Source organism: Manis javanica, chromosome 3 (genome assembly GCF_040802235.1).
Source record: "Manis javanica isolate MJ-LG chromosome 3, MJ_LKY, whole genome shotgun sequence".
Classification (NCBI taxonomy): Eukaryota; Metazoa; Chordata; class Mammalia; order Pholidota; family Manidae; genus Manis; species Manis javanica.
In genome coordinates this window covers 13,209,618-13,230,443 of record NC_133158.1, presented here as the reverse complement: position 1 = coordinate 13,230,443, position 20,826 = coordinate 13,209,618, and the positions used below count along the sequence as shown (strand labels likewise).

General features: G+C 41.1%; 1 protein-coding gene across 24 annotated transcripts in view; it reads left to right on the top strand.

Moving 5' to 3' along the window:
* MAGI1 (membrane associated guanylate kinase, WW and PDZ domain containing 1) overlaps nt 1-20,826 on the top strand; it is a 589,008-nt gene that overhangs the window by 532,247 nt on the left and 35,935 nt on the right. For all 24 annotated transcript variants that reach the window (XM_073230855.1, XM_073230854.1, XM_073230852.1 and 21 more), the window contains one exon: nt 14,926-14,957. In XM_073230855.1, coding sequence (XP_073086956.1) covers nt 14,926-14,957 — 32 coding nt within the window. The remainder of the gene's footprint in view (nt 1-14,925; nt 14,958-20,826) is intronic.

Sequence of the window (20,826 nt, the reverse complement as noted above, 5' to 3'; positions counted from 1 at the left end):
TGTTTTAAAAACATATTATTAGATTTGAATGCAGTTTCATTGGCACCAGTGATTTCAGTTCGCCACAGTTCTGCCATTTCCTTTTATCTTGCAGCTGGCTGCACACTCTTGTACATACCTGCCTGGTCCCATGAAAAGCTCAGTCTGAAACTGTAAGGCAGCGTGTGTGAGGCTCTAAAGAGAGTTGCATAGCCCTGCAGTGAACCCATTTCTTAGAAAGTTCTTTTTACCATCATCATCTCATAATTTTCTGAACTGGGTACTTTTCCTTTCTTTTTAGTTTAATTTGTACTTTTTATTATACAAAAGAAACCAGATACCTTCAGACATTCTGTTCTTATCTTTGAAGTTTGATTTCTACCCTTACTTTGGTTCCATATGAAAATTAATTTATTAGTTATCCTCCTCCCGCCCCACCCCTTGGGATGATGTGTCCCATGTGAAAAGCCTTCACTATGAGGAACATTATTATAACAGTTTCTCTGATAATAGTTTTCCAACCTTCTTTTATTGAGTTTCTCTTTATTGTAAGAGGTATTTTTCTAGCCTCTTTGCTAAGCCTTTTTCAGTTCTGAATGTTTTCAGAGAGTTTACTCTGTAATATTTTTCCACCTTCCTTCATTTCCTTCAGATTAAATCACATATTCTTTACCACCATCTGGAGGTAAGTATTTGCCATGGTTTTTATTGAGTCTGCCTTTACATTGCCACCTGCAGATTTTAAAAGTTCTCCAACTTTTATCCCTTGCCTGGTACTTCCCCTGTCTGCTTGGATATTAGTGACGCCCCCTATTTGTAAAAAGAATCCTTTTTGGTTCCGAAATCTCCTTAGTAGAACCTTCATGTCTTTGAATGTAACATTGGGTCCTTAGTAACACCGTGTTTCCACTGGCAACGTGAAGCATGCCTTTTTTGTGCCAAGTAGCTACCTGGGTTTATTTCATATTCCTGTTGCTTTCTGCATTCCTAGTGTTCTCAATGTTTTTTTTCCAACATATGCAGTGAATGCTGTTCACTCATTCATCAAAGAGACTCAGCACCATTCTAGTCTCTCTTTACAGATGAATGACATACAAGTAAATATGTAAAATACCGTGTGATTGATCACATCCTCCCCATTTTCTCACAGTTAATTCTTTTTCTGGAAATCTCATTGGGTTTATCACCTTTGCCATGAAAAAAAAATCTAATATAGCATTATAGAAATGGTATATTAAATTTTAACACTTGAAGCAAAGTTCAAAAGATCCTTTTGTGCTGTATTATAGAGTAGCAGTTTTAATAGCTAGGAGCTGCAACACGTTCCAGTTATGACTCCCTAAGAGAGGGCATCTGTTTCTATCCCTTGACAGTTGTCAGCTCACCTCATTCAGAAACCTGAATTTTTATTGGACCTTTATTTGGTAGTGGTTTGTACATCGGCCCTGGTGTAATGTCCCCATCTAAAAAGCTATGTTTTAAAAAGCTTTCTTACAGTTGCATAAACTCTGATCAAAGTTGTTGTTTTTTTTTTTATCCCTTGGAGGTAGTTGGAATTAGGTCTTTGCTCCCTTAGATATTTATGCTGTTTCTAATTTTAAAAAATGTTCTCTGTGGTTACTTTTGCCATAGATACCATTTGCCAACGTGGGAAAAGATTGCATTTAAAAAATGATAGCACTGCTCATGAATTAATGGGATTTTTTTGTTTATGTAGTTTGCTCCCACTCCAAAATATTTGCATTTAGACTTTGGTGATTGAAGGAAAAAGAGGTAGTCATTTTTTATCCCAGAGTTTCTCAAACTAGGCACTGTTGATATCACGGGCTGAATAATTCTTTGTTATGAGGGCAATCCAGTGCCTCACAGGGTATTTGGCTGCATCCCTGACCCCTACCCAATGGGTGCCAGAAGCACGCCCTTCTCCTCCCTCGTGGTGATGTCCAACAAGGGCTTCAGATGTGCTGATGTCTCCTGAAGGGCAACATCAACCTGGATGGAGAGCCACTGCTATAACCCCATGATACTTATCTTGGTTTTACTATTGGAAGTGCTGCGTTCTAATTTTTATTTTTTAGGTGCAAATGAAATCAGTTTATGGATTATTTTTTGTTTAACTTGGATGGAAGAAATGTCATGTGAGAATTCCCCATTTCTTCCCAGTCATGGCTTCTGCAAGGGCTCAGTAATGAAAGTAGCAACTTGGCCAGTTGTCACAGTGTCCCTTCAGTCTTCTCTGCCGCTAGCGAGCAGTACAGCCTGAGTCAGGTGGGCAATGTGCCTGAGCCTCCGCACTGTCATCTGAACTATGAGTGAAACTACACCTTTCTCAGTGGGGTAGTGAGGGTGCAACACAGGAGGAGTTACTGTCCCTGCAGTGAGCCCTGTCCCGGGGTGTGTATATCACTCTGTCCGATCAGATGGGGCTGCTGAAAATGGAGGTGGAGCAGATGCTCAGGTGGTCCTGCTGTTCGCAATACTTGGGTGCAATTTTCTGGGATAGAGAAGAGATAAGGAGAGGCTTAAAGGAAGACCCGCAAGGGAAAAGGTGACTGGAGACGCGTTCCCTCTGGTCTGTGGTGACATAAATTTCAGAAAACAATGAAATGAGAAAAGTCAGGACAGAATAGGTTTTTTATGAAGTTTTTCTGAGGTGACGGACTCTCCCTTATAGATTATGTCCTTTCTATGTCTTTTTTATTTTTCTGCTGGAATGTATTTTTGCTCATGGAACAGTAGTTTTATTGTTATTTGTCTCCCCCCTTTAAAAGTTCTTCATTTGCAAAATAAGGAATTGGCAAACAGTTGTTCACATCTGTTTTTCAAAAATTAGCTGGTCGTGAAATCTAAAAATCCAGGAATTGACGCTGCAGGGAAGGAGGCCCTGAAGAGATAGGATAGGAGGGAGCATGCGCTGAGACAGTGTGTGAGTGGGGTGTGGAATCCAAACTGTGTACGGGAAAGGTGACGGGAGCCCCCAACCCCTTCTCTGATCATTGCTTCCACAGCCTCTTAACTTAGGGAGGAGCTGAGTTTGGGTTCAAAGCCAGGGACCGATTTATCTGTCTCTTGTTTGTTGCCCTCACATAACGCTACTTTTATTGGTCAGACTCTTTCATGAATTCTTTTGTTCTGAATATATTAATCCAAAAGCAAGAGAAAAATTTGGGGAACTGCGCATTCACTGTGCACAAGGCGACTGATGTCTTATATGTAAAAAGCAGTCTCAAAAATTTTGACAGTTTTAAAAAATCCATTTCCAGTGTGTTTACTTGCATTAAGTTCTCATGTACACTGACTTGAAGCCCGACTAGCACCTCATTTACTGAGAAAAAAGCAGCAGGAAATAGCCAAAATCAGGAAGGGAAGCCAGAGGATCCTGGCGTTTGATCTCCACTGTGAGAAACTCGTTGAATATCTTCCTCACTGTAAATGCTTCCTGGACAAGTGTGTATATTTCATTTACAATGTGGATTTTTGTTACTCTTCCTTGCCATAAATGCAGAATACTCCTTCAAGGCATTGCCCTGTGATATATCTTGTTCCCAGATAAAATGTCTTGTTAAACAGCCTTGCAGCTCGTGAATTTTCCCTGCATCTGAAATGTTGTTGACCTATAAAAGTTATTTGAGATTCATCCTGAGTGGGGCAGTGTGTGTTCAGCGGGTGTGTGGGGGGCTGTTAAGCGAATCCAATTGGCAAAACGAGTATTGACTCACCGAAACCTGGAACCTGATAGTCGAACAGAGCATTCGTTTACTCTGGTCTCCATAGCTGCCTGGGCGGCTGTTCATTAGAAATTGACAGAGGCAAGGAAACCGCGTTTTTCCCTCTTTACTTTCTATAACCACTTAGACCATGTCAGATATTGTTTCAGCAAGAGGATTTTGAAGACATTTGATATCTCCATGGGAGATGAATGGGGCTGCTCATCATACATCCTTTGCTCTTTGGAAAAACCTGACCCTGCAGTAAATGGCTTTTTAGCTCTGACTTCTCGACACTTGGAATAATGCAGTGCTTCAGGACTCCCAAGTCAGATTGCCTGGCCATTGTTAACCATGACCTGTGGTTTCTAAGGCTAATATGATTTCCTAAATTTAAGGGATTGGAGCAAAGTTTGATATGATGCCAGTGGTGGCTTCAGTCATAATTAAGCGGTCTGGTAATAAAGTTAATTGACATGGCCAAGTCACAGGCACCCTTACGAAGCACACAGGAGAATTTTTCCCTCCTGTTTTGCCAAAGTACATTGGGACAGAAAAGTGATCGCCTCACCAATAAGGCTGCTAAAACTGCTCAAAAGAATAATGGATTTGGCTGCAGAAAAGAACCTGAAGTATTCTTATTCATGAGTGTTTTGTTTGCTTTTTGTGGAGAAGGGGAAGGCATTTGGAGCCTTTTAACTCAGTTTTATCATAAAAGTTGCTTTTCTATGTAAAGATGTGACATTATCCTTAGCTAAAAAGTTATTTAGACTCTTACAGTCCCTGAGAACATGTCCACTTGCTGGGGCTGCGGGCACTAGGGCTTGGGGATTCTCTGTGAGCTTGCCATTCCATCTGAGCCCTGAGCCCTCTGTTGTGGTGGAAATTGAGAACACAAGCTGGAACAGCAGAACCTTGCCGTCCTTGAAGGAGGCAGTGGTGAGTTGAGCAGAGCCTGGTAACTCACCAGTAAATCAAGGAGCAGCCCAAGTATCATGAGCTGTTAAGGAGTCACAGCAGCAATGATGGTGGTCCAAAGAAAGGCCAAGCCGCCCTTCACTTTCCCCTCAGCTCCTCCTGCAGCTTTCAGGATACAAATGCATGTCACAAACTCCGTACATTCACACATTCATCCGAAAGACATGTGTTGAACTGGGATTAGGTCTTGTTTCAGGGCTGGGGACTAACCCTAAACTTGGATATACCAGATCCTTAGAATGGAGACTATAAACAAGTAAATGTTACCAGTAAACAATGTAAGTAATAAACATAGTAAACAAGTAATTTTAGAGAATCAAAGCATCTATGAAAACAAAGAAACTGAGCTGTGTGAATTAAAGTGTGACAAGAAGGATCACTTTGTATCTGCCAACGCCCTGGATCCCCAGATGATTTCTCTGAAGAAGTGACATTTGGGGAGAGCCCTGAGTGATGAGAAGCCACCCACACAGAGGTCTGCGGGCACCGAATTCCAGGCAGAGGGAACATACAAGGAAAATGCCCAGAGGAATGAAAGGAATAGTGGGTAAGTGAGGAGTGCCAGCCTGGCTGGAGCGTGTAGGCAAGGGGAAGAGTTGTAGGAAATAAAGAGGCAGGTGGGGTCAGTCCAGGGAAGATTTTGTGACACACGGCAAAACAACTGTGTTTCATCAAAGCTGTGTTGGGAAGCCACAGGGACCATGTAGCCAGGAAACCGTACAATCTGATTTATGCTGTAGAAAGCTGTCTCTGGCCTCTGTGTGGATAATTTTTTAAAGAAGATGAAGAATGAAATAGAGAGGCCATTTGTTGACTATTGTGGTCATCTAGGCAAGAAAAGGGGATGGCAGTTGAGATGGACTGACAGGTGGATTCTGGATACATTTTGAAGACACATGTGGTAGTGGGGGATGGCAAAGAGGTCTCAAGAGGGGCTTTAAATTTGAGGAATTTGGTGTCCTACAAAGAGAAAATTCAGAATACTCTCCTAGATCTCTTTCTTGGGCCTATGCCTAAGTTACCTTGCTAAAAATAAACAACCGTGATAAAAATCACCCCAAAAATCAGTATTCCTGAATAAAAGGATCCTGGCATGTGTTTTTCTAAACCTAGAAACTTCTCAGCTCCAGTTACAGTGATAGGTTTCCCTTCAGAGCCAGCGACCTTAAAATAAGGGCCCACACAGCGTCCTGTTTTCCAACCCAGAAAAGGAACCCTGATCGTTTTTATTTTTTTTCTTTCATTGAGCTATTTTGGGCTACTCTTTTGTAATCCCCCCCCCCATACATGCTATGGAAATAAAAGTTAAACTTTCAACTTAAGAGGAATGACCCTGGGGCTTCCAGTCCACAAGTAGTCTCTCCTGTCCCAGGGAGACCTCAATGAACTGTTGATAAGAGGAATGGGTAGCAAGACCCACCCTGAAGCATTTGCACAGAAAGCAATTCAGATTTGAAATATAGGTGGTAGAAAAATCAAGCTGATAGTCTGGTGCCTGGGAATCTTCCTCAAATGTGGAAGCACTTATAGACTGAGGTATAACGCTCCGCCTAAATACTCAAATTACAAACATTTCCAACCCCAGATAGAGTGAGAGAGCATTCCTGCAATCATTTGAGAAACCGGCTTAAATACCTTGAAAAAGTAGATCTTCGTAGGGATGGTCCCTGGTTTAGTCGGTCTCTGTGCATCATGACAAATGAGTGGTCTTTTGAAGTTGACAGTTCTTTGTCTTTTTCTTTCCCTTTCTGGAGAGAAGACACCGTAACTCACTCTACTTTTGACTCACTCCATCTTTTTCCTACCCCCAATTAAAAAAAAATTCTTTCATCAAGTGGTGTCAAAATACATCTGCAAGCTAGAAAAAAAGCTCCTGCCCAGTTCTGAAATTCTACCTCACAGGGCCTGGTGGCCCGCACCCTCTTGCTTGTGCAGCTTTAAAGACTTGCTTCGCTGCCCCCAATTCAGAGACCCATCATGTTATATTTTTAGCCTGCATAGCCCCAAATGGCCAATGATTTTGGTACTGTGACTTGGAGTAAAATATCTGAGACGTGTTAAGACCTTGGGTGACTATGCCTGGACTCCCATAGAAAGGAAAGTTTTTCCTAAATTCACATCACAATGATGACACCAGGATCCCTTAACCCCCTGACTTACAGGTTGATGTCCACATATTCTGTGAAGCTGTAGGCAAAATTTTCTCTGAATGCATTTGAATGTTTAAACGCTATCATTTAATACCTCATCATGAGCTATGATCCAAAATAGATTAAGTGCCTTTGAGACTCTACGGTGTAATGTTTAAAAGCACAGGCTTGGCATTTGAGCAAGTCTCCTCAGCAGCCCACCTGACTTTGTGGCCTTGGTCACGTTGTTGAACTGTCATTGTCTCCATTTTCTCATCTGTAAAATAGGGATGACATTAATTCTTAACTCAGACAGTAGTTAAGAATAAATGTGTATCAAAGGCAAACTCTCGGTTCTCATTAGCTATTTCTGCACTCAATCCTTGTTTCTGAAGACCTGCTTTTTTTTTTTTTAACAAATTAGAAGCTGAGTTTTTGACCCTACAAGGTGCATTTCACTAGTTTTTTAGAGTCAAACAATAGGACTATCCGTGTTATTTCAATGACGCCTTTTCCGAAGTGACCATTTCTCTCTCAGGAATTGCATGATGGCAATTCATCCATCTTGCCTAGGCTTTTGAGCAGCTCCAAGTAATAATGACTTTGGATATCTTCTTACCTGTGTGAGTCCAGAGCTTATGACTTTGAGGTGAAAGGCTCTGTAAACCATTAGCAGTCACCAGCCTTGCAAGCCATTTATATCTCTTTGGGACATATTTACTAGGCTATATGTACTGTGTAATTGAAGCAGACTTCTCCATAGCTATAAAGTTGTACAACTATATTCTTAATCTTCTTATCAAAGGCCAACTGCCACAGCATTGGGAGTTACTTACTCTAGACATCTGAAGTCCAGCCACCTCTCTGAATTATGATGGCCATAACATTTCTTAACCATCATTATTAGGTCTCCAAAGGAAAGAAAGTCTTCAGCTGTTTGGAGACACTGGGTCTGATATCCCCCTTCTTAGCAGGCACTATCATATTTGCATTAAAAAGATACTGCAGGGTTGATGATGGTACTCCCCAGAAGGAGGAGAGAAAAATCAAACATGTCTAAACGAGAACCACTTTTCATTTTGTTTTATGGATTCAATTTTGTGATATATAGTGTTTTTAAGGTCCTTCAGTGAAAGTGAACTCTAGTTTAAGCATGGCCTTGAGTTTATACTGGCCCACTGATTTAGCTTTAAAAAAAAAAAAAAACTTTCAAAAAGGTCATCATCATTATTCAATCACTGCATGTAGCTCCCAACCCATGACCCCATGATTAAATAATTGCTGGTCCTCCTTAAGCATTCAGCTCATCCCTTCTGTCTTCTGCACATTGGATCAGCTTTCTTTTCTGGTGCTCCCAAGAGCAGTAGCACTTCCTTCTATCGTGGTTCTTAGCACTGACCACACTGAGTTATCACTTCCTCTGCTTATTCCTCTTTTAAGACAGACTGTGAACTTACCCAGCTCAGGGTCATGTCTGATTTGCCTGTATCTCTTCAGTAATGCTTGGCTAGGCACACGGCAGAGCTCAGTAAATCCTGTATGGATGAATAGTCACGTGGACAGTTCCTTCTCAGGATTCAGGTCTTAGTTCAAATACTGTCTCTTGAAGAAATTCATGCTTGACCACCCAGTATAAAGTGGCTCTGCATCCCAGGAACAGCTTTTTCCATTTTCCTGCTTTGTTTTATCACACAGTTACCACTCTGAAATTATTTGCTAAGCTGTTTATTCTCTGTTTCCCCACAGAATGTGAGCACTGCGGAAACAGGACCTGGTAGATCTTGTTTATTGCTTTATTTCTTGCCAGCTCTTGGCATATAGTGGGCCCTCGGCAGTTTGGTTAATTGAGTGAGTGAATTTCCCCTAATTTCCTTCTTGCCCTCAGTGGATAAAGGGCTGACTGGGCTCACCTTTTTCTGGACTGTCATTAGCATTTTATAGGAAGGTGAGGGCAGTTTAAATTTTATTTCATAGTTTGTGTATTCTGTATTAAACAAACATACAAAACACCAATTGACAGAGAATGGTACAGATGGCTTTTCATACAAGGGATACTGGCCATTAATGTTAATTGTTTAGAGCCACCAGTTTGCAATAAGTAAACAGCAACTCTATGAGACCAGGAAAATGACAGATTTTCTCACTGTCTTTCCTGTACTGCTCCACATCTGTACCTTGATCTCTTAGTGCTTAGATTTGCCACCTTATTTCGCCCTTCACCAATAAAAGCATCACCTACTAGGTTCATTATTTTTTCCTGCAGCAGCACTTTTGGCTGATAAATATTTGTATTCTGGTGTGTTCTCTAATGCAGTTTCTCTCCTCAGAAAAATTTTAGATGTGCCCTTTAGATCTTCCTGAGAAAGCAGGAGAAGCAAACAATGCAACTTCTCTGTTTCCACTTGATACTTCTCATTATCCTTTCTATTTGCAGAAAAAAGTATTTCCTGTGCTCTGTCCTTACCAGAGGCACAAACATAGCTGAAGTCAGCCTCACCCTAGAAATTTCATCTAACACTATAGCCATGTGCTGGGGATGTGCTTCCATGAAGCTTTGCTTGAGAAAGCCTTTAATAGCTTTTTATCCCATTTTCAATCATGGCCCCATAATATATAGCACAGAAGCTTGAGGAGAAATGGTAGTCATACTGGGCAAAGAGAGAGCTAGAATAAACTCTGGTTATTTTTTAATCTAGCACTGCACTAAAGCCAGAAAGTATATAACCATTGTCTAGCCTCATTCAGTATGCCTACAGTGTTCGGTAGTGCTTATTAGCTGTTGATGGTTATAGCTATATCGTCTGTAAAATATAGAAAACGTGGGGAATACTGAAAATAAGACACGAATCACCTCTTAATTCTAGCATTCAGAAATGATATTTTAATACTTTTCCTTCTTGTCTTTGGGTATATGATGTATGTGTTATATACATATATCTGGTTTTTAACAATGGCCTTGAATCTTCTATACAGTTTTTGTCCCGTTCTTCATGTCTATATCATTACTGTTTTCCCATGTCACTAAATATTCTTCATTATGCTTGTTTTCAATTGATTCATAATTTTTCATCTTGTTGATATAACTGTTTGCTCAGTCGTCTGTTCCTGGAAGTTTAGACTGTTTCCAATTTTTATCTTCTTTAAATAATACTGTGTTGAACATCTTTTTGCACAGATATTGTGAGACTCTGCACATATTTCCCTAATACACATTCCTAACGATTAATTTACTGAGTTAGAGTCAGCTATAATTTTCAAGTCCTGCATTTAGGATTATGTACTGATAGATTTTAGAAGAAGAGAGAAAGCTAATAGTGTCTGAGATAAAAACATGCTCAGGAGTAATCTTGCCCTCTTTAAATCTGAGACGAGCCCCCACCCAAGTTCTCGTAGTCTTGTCTTTACTGTAGCTTTCAGGGGTCTCCATGAACTATGTAACTGAATGTCTCTCTAAAAATATATCACAGTCCCCTGCTCCTGGTACTTTGCATAACCTGATTGAGCACAAGTACCATTTTTAATGGAACATTTTGCAATACAAAACTAAAGGATCTCATGTGTCCAATGACATGTGGATTGTCAACATATTTGTTAGAATGCTGAGGAAGAAACTAAAATATTTCCATTAAAATGCTCAAATCTAGGGACCAAAGGGCAACGAATATCACAGCGAAAATATGTAACTGAAAGACACAGTACATTCGTATTACGTGTAGATCCGCTGTGCTTATGACAAAAGGATTCACCCTTTCAAAACCCTTTGAGTGATTTTTCTTAATTCTTTCAGTTAGTGAGATTGGCTGACCGCCTCACTTCCTTTGAACCTAAAGGAAATTCGGTCTGGTGAAGTCTGATCTCTTTTCCAGCAGCTTTTTTGTTTTGTTACTCTTGCTGCCTAAAAGGCAGTGCTTGGTTGGCTTCTGTTTGGCTTCCCCTGGTAGCTCATCCAAGCTATCAGACATCTTCCCTGCTTCCATTTAGTCAGTAGGCCAAACATAAATCTTAATTTCAACTGGGTGTTTAAAGAAACTCTATTATGTATATATTCCTTTTGGGAAAAAGTAAGCAATTCTTAGAGGATATATAGAGTTCTGTGATGGCTCTAGAGATTTAAAAATACAATAATGTGTTCTATAATTTGCTTCATTCATCCTACTTAAAAAGACAGTATAGACTTTTGTTTATTGTGGTGTGTGTGTGTATGGGTATATGCGTGTTAATAAATAAATAAAGCTTTACTTGTTGTAGAAGATGCTCAAATAAGCAATAAATCCATCCATGATCCCATGAGCGGAAGAACATTCTGATTCTGTTTTGGTGTATTACCTTCTAGTCTTTGTTTCAAATGCCTGTGTATTTTTTTTTTTTTACTTTCCTCATAAAGTTTTACCTACAACTGTCAGACAATTTCGCTAGGAATAACATTTGCCATTTAGTTATATGAGAACATGTTCAGTAGCATCATTTATGGCCTTGATATTTAAAAGAAAGTGATGTGTCCTCCTCGTGTTAGTCGGTCAGATCCCAACTAGCAGGGAGTTTGCCATTTGTTTTCTCCAAAGGGACACCTTTTTCACAGGGGACTTCAGACACTCAGGCCCCAGCCTTTCTCACTTCTGTAGATGGCAGTTAGACTTACACTGTGAACACACCCATGAGAGTTTTCGGGGATCCCTTTGAAGTAGCATTTGCCCCCTTCTAGGCTCTATGAGCAGATGGTGCCATCCCATGGCCTCTTTCTTCTGTTTCTTCTCAGTATTCGGTTTCCTTTCCCCGAAGGGAGCAGCTGAGCCCATCAGGACAGGTGCTGTGTCTGCCCATATGTCTCAGGTGTAATATGTGACACGGTTTATACAATATACGCTTCCTGCTGCCCCTGGGAACACAGTGTGTACATTTGTCCTAAGGAAAACCATCAACCTGCCGTGACATGTGAGATCATGCTGATTTGTGTCGCCCATCCAGTATGGGAATGGCCTGCAGTCAACTCTTGCTAGACAAGAGCCACATCCTGTGATTTCTAGGTCTTGGAGAATTCTGCCAAACGGTTACCTGAGTGTTTCCATCAGGCCGTCTAGCTGTTTTCAATCCATATGAATAGTTGTGGCTAAAATAAATTATAAATTGTAAATCAGGAGCTTTATTCCAGCATTCATATTCATTAAACTTTAAGATTTAATGATTTTATGGACTTAAAACAAAAATTTTACTTCTTTTTTAAAAAGAAGTCAAGTAGCATCCTTTGATTATTTTTTTACTTTTTAAGTACTAATTTGTGGGCACTTTTGGTGTAAAAGGTGTGACTTTTTTAAAAGGTCAACTAGCTGTCAAAGAGGAACAAATTAGTCTAAAAATTATAAGAAATGTTTCTTGTTCTGCACGAGTTTGTCGAGTCATTTGAGCTGTGACCTTTTGGAATGTTCCATGGACTGGAACTGGTTATCTCAGTGTGCTTCACACTGCTTGGTTTTGTACAGTTTATAGAAGGACCATTAATTACTTAATGTTTATTATTCAATTAATATTTTATTGCTTCAACAGGATGTGAATATGATGTTCTTAGAGAAGAATTCTAGATTAAAGCTGAAGTCCACATCAGCTAGTGCCTCCAATCCCAGCCCTTCCTTGTCCCACCAGAAATGCCCCAGTTATCAGTTCAGTGTGGGCAGTCGTGGGAGGCGAATGCTGGGCATATGTGTGAGTGTGTCTGATATCCATTTCCTCCTGTACCTGCCACTCTGCAGCATATGCTTTCGTTCAACCTTGTGTTTTGGAGACAGTCCACATTGTTACTCATGAACCTCTGCAGTCTGCTTTATAGGTTGGCTGTCCCACAGTTTAATCAGAACTTCTGGTCTTTTCTAGGCTTTGTTTATATGAACGATGCTACAGTGAGTGTCCTTGGGCATGCACCCACCTTAAATGCATGTGTGTTTCTCTATGATAAAGAATAAAAAACACTCTTTCCAAATGGGCAAGTTAAGGTGGTCAGAGTTTTATAAATGGCGGAAGCCATTTTCCCTGACCCCTCCTACCTAGTTGGAGATGCTCCACAAATTTTTATAGAGGGTCATTGGGACTTGGGTGAAGTCAAGCTAGGGAAAGCTACAGAGAAACCGTGCTTATTCCAATTAACTAAGAAGGTCAATCTGGATTAGGGAAACATCTGAATTTTAGGGTATAATATACAATTTTTGAGTGTATTCAGTGACCCACACTAAATTAACGTGATGATATTCCTTAAGGGAATCACATGAATGAACACATTTTTTAAAGAATAATGACATATCTAAATTGGTCAACACAGTTATTCTCATCTGTAGGTAAAATATTTCCCTTACAGTATTTTTTATATTTAAATATATGAGGCAAATGATTGTCCCCAGTTAGAGAAGATATTGTAACCTTTCTTTCAGAGTGGTGGTAACTTGGTAAGAAAAATGACAGAGGTTGACTTCTGAGGGCCTACTCTGTGCCAGGTGTTAGGCTTTTAAACACTTTGTCTATTTAATTATCATAACAATCTTGCAAGTCTTATTATTTCCATTTCATAAATGGAGAAATGGAGGCAGAGAGGGCCTTAGAACGAATGGTTGGAGTTTGCACACCTGAGTTTGTCTGACTTGAAAGAATAATGATCTTTCTCTGGTATCAGAATTCCCTTAAATGTGGTCCTCAGAATCTTGCATGAGAATCTCTTGAAGTACTTGTTCATACTGCAGATTCCTGGGCCTCTCAGGGTGGGGTACTGCCAGAAGAGTGTCCCACTGCCTTTGATGCTGAGTGCCCCCCACCATGCCTCACTAGCAGGGGGCACATTAGCCTTAGCCATGCTCCTCTCTTGGCTTCCTCCTCCTCCCCCTCTGCCATTGCCTTCTGTTACTTGCGCTGAGCTTAGTGCAGCTTGTGGTTTGACAAGTCTCTTCCAGAAGAATTGAAATCATCACACCACTTAGGGGTCATTTTCTAAAAAAAGGTTGATGTTTCCAGTGCAAAATCATCAGATCCCAAGTGTATCTTTTGTGCCTAATGCATATGGGGAGTGTGCATTTTGCATTCTAACCCTTGCCAAACCAGAAATAAATGGGGAAAAAAAATTAAGAAATGAGCAGGCAGCTTGCAGAAATGATTACTTTTGCAACACCATTATATGCTTTTATATTCCCTTCTAGCTTTCCTTTGCTATACTCCCCTGGTGGCAGATCTCCCATAAATCTGTCCCTAATGGCTGCTGACTTCCCTAGAAGTGACATCAACAATGTCTTCTCGCTCTCTCCCTCCCACTAAGGACAGGGTTCCAGAGAGGTTCAGCGAGGTTCAGTGAATACCGTTGTCTCCTTTGCCTTTCTTCTCCATTATTATCTTTTTCTCTCAGCTCTGTGAAATTTCCTTTTCACTCTCCAATGATCTGCTTTCCCCTTGAGGGTCACATCCCACCTCAAGTCCTTTCCAATAAGATGAATAGAAGTTTGCCTGGATGACTGGCATGTGTGGGAGGTGTGCTGGGGATCCGGAGGGACTCCGAGACCAACTTGGATTTGTGTTCTGGGCTGGCAAAAGAGCATCCGTCTTTGTTCTGGTGTCCAGCCCATCCAAATAAAGAAGGCATTTCCTCTCCTGAAGGGAGGGGGGGGTGGAGAAAAGGCCAAGAAAAAAAAAGAATTAAAAAAATTTTTTGACCATGTACTCCTCTGAAACTAGATACACACCCCTTTTTCTGTCCTGATTGGTCCACTTCAATTGACAAGTGGATGGTGAGGAAAGGAAATATCCTGGACTTAATTGTAACTTAAGTCTCTCTTAATCCAGAAGAGCATTTGAGATTCTGTCCAAGTGTTCAATTTCCCAGGCCGCTGAGGTCTGTGAATTTCTTTTCCCAGCCTCCAGGCTGCTGCAGTACAAGTCAGCATAGCTAATGCAGATAGAGCTCCTGCCTCTCGCCCTGCTCCTCCCTTTGCTTTGATTCGATATGAACAGCCTGGTAACTCCGATGCTGGGGAGAAATCTGACATAACTCTGCAGATGGCTAGGTTGCCGTGAAACACCTGGGGATTGTTCTTTAAGGAAAAGGTAACATCTATATATGCTAATGATTTCTTCCCCCCTTCCCTCCTTGTTGCATTTTTTTCCAGGGCTGCCAGTTCCCAAGAAGAGCCCAAAGTCGGTAAGGACTTCTCAGTTACTTGGTGCTTGTTTGGGGGGTGGGGGCTGGTGATGGGAAGGGACCCTGTCTGGTTTGACTTCACTAAATGTGTTTTAGAGCTAATGGGGGAGACAGTAGAGGGCAGGGTGGGTGGAGAGGCTCATTTCTTTAAGTTCTAGGGATCTATTTGGTATAGTAGGTATTTGGGCATGTCTTTAACTGGCTAGTGATTTGTGGGCAGGCTGCAAGAGCCAGAGTAAGAATGCATGTTTAGAATCTTTTCTATGTAAATGTATTATAACTCTCACTCAAATGGATGAGTATCTTAGATGCTTTAACTTGATACAAATGCTGTTGTTTCATTTGGGAAAGGGAGGCTCCACCTGCTCCCTGGGTAGCATTGCTCTCAACTGGTGTTTGTAGCCATTCACATGGGTAGATGGCTCCCTGAGCTTTCTTACACACTAGATGATGAATTATTTACAAAATTAAAAAGCCTGTAGGTTTAAGGAAAAATTGCTCTGCGCTGTATATACGTCCATGCTCACATGGAACGATGTTCACTGCCCCAGCTTTGAGAATAAGACATTTCCTTTGCTGCCGAAATGTCCTTTGTTGTTTTGCTAGCTTTAGCAGCATTATGCTGCAGGTATAAGATTCTAAAAAAAAAAAAAAAATCAATGTTTTGCTGTCTTTTCTAATCTGGTTTCCCTGAAGATGCATTACCTAGTTGACATGTTAGCTAATAGCTTAGAGGCTATAGTGTTTTCCTTGGTGGTGTGAGCTTCTGCTCTCAGGGCAATGGCAACACGGTAAAATGCTGCTTAAAAACTCAAAATCTGGAACTCCAATGCCTATGAAATTGATCGGAGTGAAAGAAGCCTCCCAATCCATTAACATTAGGATAAAGAGGGGTGCTTCCATGTGGCTTAGAATATTTGGGGGAGGGAAATTTCACAGCTTTCTGCCAACCAGGAAAGGAAAACCTTTAAAACTTTGCAGCTCACAGCGCTGCAGCTCAGTTCTTTCTCCCTGTCTCCAAGGCTGGCAGCAGAGAGGCAGAAGTTTATTAAAGAGACGAGAGAGGGAGCTTCCTACATTCATAAGCCCCACTCCTAAGTTCTCCAAAGAGAGAAATCTGCAATAATTGATGTGATTCCAGTGGCATCGTGCTGTGGTGATTGGAATATGTGACTTCAGGGCTGCTTCCCTTGTCAGTTTGTGTTAATGTCCGGCTGAAGAGTGCTTGTCAGTGCCCACATTGGGACCACAGAGATGCAAAAGCCAGTGTCTGTGTGTGTGTCTGTGTGTGTACATGCACGCACATGTGTCCTCCCACTCCTGGGTCATAGTCAGAAACCTAGTCAGCGTTTAGAAAAATAGAAGCAAATGTGGAAAATGTGCCTGTCACACGAGCCTGAGTTAGCAGGAGCTTTTTCCTCCCCCACTGCCAAGCACACTACATGATGCACGGATTTACTTTGCACACCCCCGCATGGAATGGAATCTTGAAAAGAGCATACGGGGCCGGCGGATGGGGGGAGAGTAGTTCTGAACAGGCAGCAGGCCCCCAGGTAGCAAAGTATTCTTTTTTGGTTTGCATCCTGTTTACACTTACTGTACAAAAGGCTTCATGTAGACTCATTTGCATCCCTTCTTCCCCAAAGTGTTCTGGAATTCCCTGCTGAACTCAAAGGGTATCAAACAGGTATAGCGCCTGCATTCCACCAAGTCAGTTAAGAGAATTCCCTACGACAGTTTATTTTTGTAGAAGCCATGTCATTAGCAAGCAGTAAGCCAATTACTCGGGCTGCATTCCTAGGAAAAAAGCTCTCTTAACTGCTCTGCCCACAGTCTGCTGGCTCTTAATCACCGCAAGCAAAGAGACTGACTGGTGTGTTGCTGGGTTAGAAAAGAACAAGCCCCCAGCTTGGGGCTTGTCCTTACCTGATTTCTGTGCCAGGACAGGGATGATGGTTTTCACAGCATTGCTGGCACACTCTGGCAGCTGCTGAACAAAATATGGGGGGCTATCAGCCAAGGTCTGCTGCTGCCAGTAGAGCTCTGGTAGCATCTGTGATCCGTGGGAGCTCTGCACAGGTGGGTTGAAAGCTGTTTCCCTTTCCCTGTTTGAATTTTGATGATGTCCTGCCAGAGAGACAGATGATTATGGGATTTTTCTGGTGGGGTGGGAGGGAGTGCAAGGGGAAGCTGGATGTCATGGTTCCAGAAGGCCCGTCACAAAATGACAGGGTCAGTTATGCAGGCTATGTAATGAAATGCACACAGATTGTGCCTGAGTTGTGATAGGCTTAGATTTACCGTTAGCTCTGTGGCCATACTATCTTAAAACCCCAGACCATGCTTTTTTTGTTTTGTTTTGTTTTGGAGATTCCTGACATTGTTGGCTCACTCATGTGACTGACAGCTTCCTTTTGCCCTCGTACCCTTAGAAAAATGTTTTCAATAATTAAGTAGTTGGGTTTTTTATTAGAACAGAAGGGCTCATCTTTTTTATCTTGTTTCTCTTTCTGGATAGCCTCTACAGATCCTTCTTAATAAGCCACTTCACTGGCTAGATTTAGTTTAAATGTTGAATTTATGGTTTATATACTCATTGGGGACAATGGCAGTGTCTTGATAAAATTTTATGAATTTAGTACCTGGATGTTCAAACCATCAAGGATTTTTCTGCTGAATAGCAGAGACAAAAATAAGACATATTTGCTGTCAGATTTTAGATCTCACTGGGAAACTGATTCTGTGGCCCAATTTAATCATCCTGACTGGAAACTTATTTAACTGAGACTCTTGGTCTGCATCACACAGAAGGATTTTGTGTGTGACAATTTAAAACTTTGTTACACCAAACCCTTAATTTTAACTCATTATTCACCTGTGTTTTCTCCCTAGTTCATTTCCCAGCTGTTGCTTCCTTTTCTCCCTCCATCTGTCCATCTTTATCTATCCATTCATCCATCTATACACTTATATTTTATCTACTCATCCACCTATCCATTTATTTTGCACATTAGTATTGAGAACCTATTAAGTGTCAGGTTTGGTATGAGGCACTGGAAATATAATAAAATGGTTCGTGGCACCTTTCTTCTTGGCACTTATAATTTATTGATTGTTCCTTTCTAAAAAAGGATTCATTGTCACAAATCACCATGGTTTTTTGTGCATTTGTTTCATCCACAAGTATTTATTGTATATCTTTTATTTGCCAGATCCAGTGACAATGTACAACTAAACAGAAAACATTCCTGCCCTTATGCACCTGGGGAGAGACAAATAAAAACCGCAGAGACAGACAGACCTATACAGGCCCTCCTCATGGGGCCCAAAGTCAGGTGAACATACACTTTCAAAAGCTAACAAAGCAGAAACATAATATAGAACCAGTACACACATAATGAAAAAACCCTTCAGCTCTTAATTACAATAAACCTAAATGAAGTCATCATACAAAGCCATGAAAGGACTCAACCTGAGTTAGCTGCTATGATTGAGTTGTAGAATTCTTCTGAGTTCCCAGGCCTGAACAATCTAGGAAACCATATTATTTGCTTAGCTGTTATTGTCAGATCAAAGAATGCATACTGTATTCACTAAGGACACAATGTTGCCAGTTACCAAAAGACTTCTCACACAAATTTTCTTAGAATGGTGAGCAAGGCAGTCTCTTCAACCAACTGTAGCCAACACAGCAAGCTGAAAGGGAGCACTAATGACAGAAATAATGTTCCATTGTCTTCTGTTCCTTTCCCCTGCAAGGGATGCTACAGATGTTTCTGACCACCAGTCCTTAAGAGATTTGAGGGAGAGATTTTAGATGAGGTGCACAGTGAATGAGCCTGGCCTGAACCATCCAGTTTTATGTATCCTGCCTCTTTCTCAAACTCTAAAGGTTGTTTTAGCACCCCAATGCCAATTGTCCAAAACCAGGTTATAAATACAACCCTTCAGCATTCCTAGGGCTGCATGGAGAAGCAGTGAGCGTATTAAATGGGAGAAGGATCACGGTGGCTCGAGTAAGTCTCCTTACCTCTCACTTCTCACAGCAACTTATAAACTCAACCCTTCTAAGGCTAGAGAATAGATTTTGCTGTTGAACTAAAAGTAATTTTCATATCCAATCGATACCTTCTTTTTCTTCTCCATTAACTCCTCTCACCTGCCTTTTTGGAAGAAATAGTTTGCCTTAGACCCATGAATGCTAAAAGAAAAAAGGAAGGACTATCCTCCGCCTTGGCTTGTATTTGAGTCTCTGATTTCTGCACAACCTTTAATGACATTGGCCTAAGTATCTTATCAGTACTTGGAATTTTTCCTGTTGTCCATGTAAATCGCTGCAGTGGCCCTCCATCTTGGCAGATAAGTGAACTGCAAATAATTTTGCTTTAAAATGGATCGATTTGTCATTTTTAAGCCACATGAATTCTTTTCATCATTTAAGCTTCTAAGTGCTGTCTGTATTCATTTGCTCTTCTAAGCAAATATTTTCAGCTCCCTTTATAAGTATCTCCATTTGGAAATCATTCTGTGAAATACTGATGAGCTGATTTTTTTCCTGTTTCCATTGCATCTTCCCGATTTCCCTCCGCTGTCAGTAGTAAGGAAATCATTTGCTCTAGGGAGCCTGGTATAGTGCTATTTTTAAAAGGTCTTATGACACAAGTTCACAGCTAGTGTGTGGCCAAGGAGTTTTATGGAGTTTTCAAAATTGAGCCTATTTCCTTCTTCCTATTTGGCTCTGATTTCATATTCAGCAATAAGAATCTTGCCTCAGAAATATCAACATAGTGACAAAAATCAAGAGTTGGGTACTAGTAGCCATCTCAGTACATGGTACACCTTTCAAAGTAGTTGCTCCAGCTGGAGACTTGAGAATGGAAATACATGTTTCTAAGATCTCCTTCTCCTCCTCCGCAGTCTTTCAGCAGTGCCTGTTGAATTTGTCACCTCTATTCCCCTAGAATAAGTCACCTCAGCTTGGGACTGCCCAAGAGCCTCCTGATGGGCTCTCTGCTTTTCTTCCTGTCCCTGGCTCCTGACACATCCCTGCTTTAAATTAATTAATGGATTCCTCCTACCCTGAACTAAGAATGAAACCCAAACTCCTTCAAGCAGCTGAGAAGGCCTTTGTGTTGTTTAGTCACCAGATTTATCGCAGGCTGCCCTGCAGCCTTGCTGTGCCACTCTGGACTCCTCTGTTCTTCAGGCATTTCTGCTTTGAAGACCTAGCTTCTTCCATTAATGGAATGTTCTCCCAGAGACCTCTCCCTGCCACCTATCTAAAGTACATTGCAGCTTGTTGTTATCAATCCTCTATGATCATTTGATTTAATAGCTGTCTCCATACACACACGCACACACACCTAGATGCACAGATCTAAGTGCTAAGAGCTCAGGCACTATGTCTCTCTTTCTTACACATTGTGTCCTTCAGAATCTGGCTCACCATAGGTGATCAGTATGTATTTATTGTATCAGTGAATAAATTTATTGCAGGTAGGTACTTATGAGGACCTAGTCTGGGTATCTTGGTATTGGTGTGCTAGCTTCTTGCTCCTTCTCTGTCCTTGGTATGCAGAAAATCATCTGAACAGACTTTTAAGTGTACCTTTAAGTACAGATTCTTTGAGCTACTTTCTCTCCTAGAAAAATGAGGTGAAAGGCAGTCACACTAGATGCACACTTGACACTGTGCTGTAACTGAACTAAGGTTCAGAAGGGAGTTTTCTCTTGCCCGAGGTCTTCTGGGAGGTAACTCGGACTGCTAAAGGATCATACAAGTTGCCTTTAATTTGAGAGATATATTAACATTGCTTTTACCCTGGACAATTCTGAGCTCTAACCAGATGACAACTTCATCACTAATTAG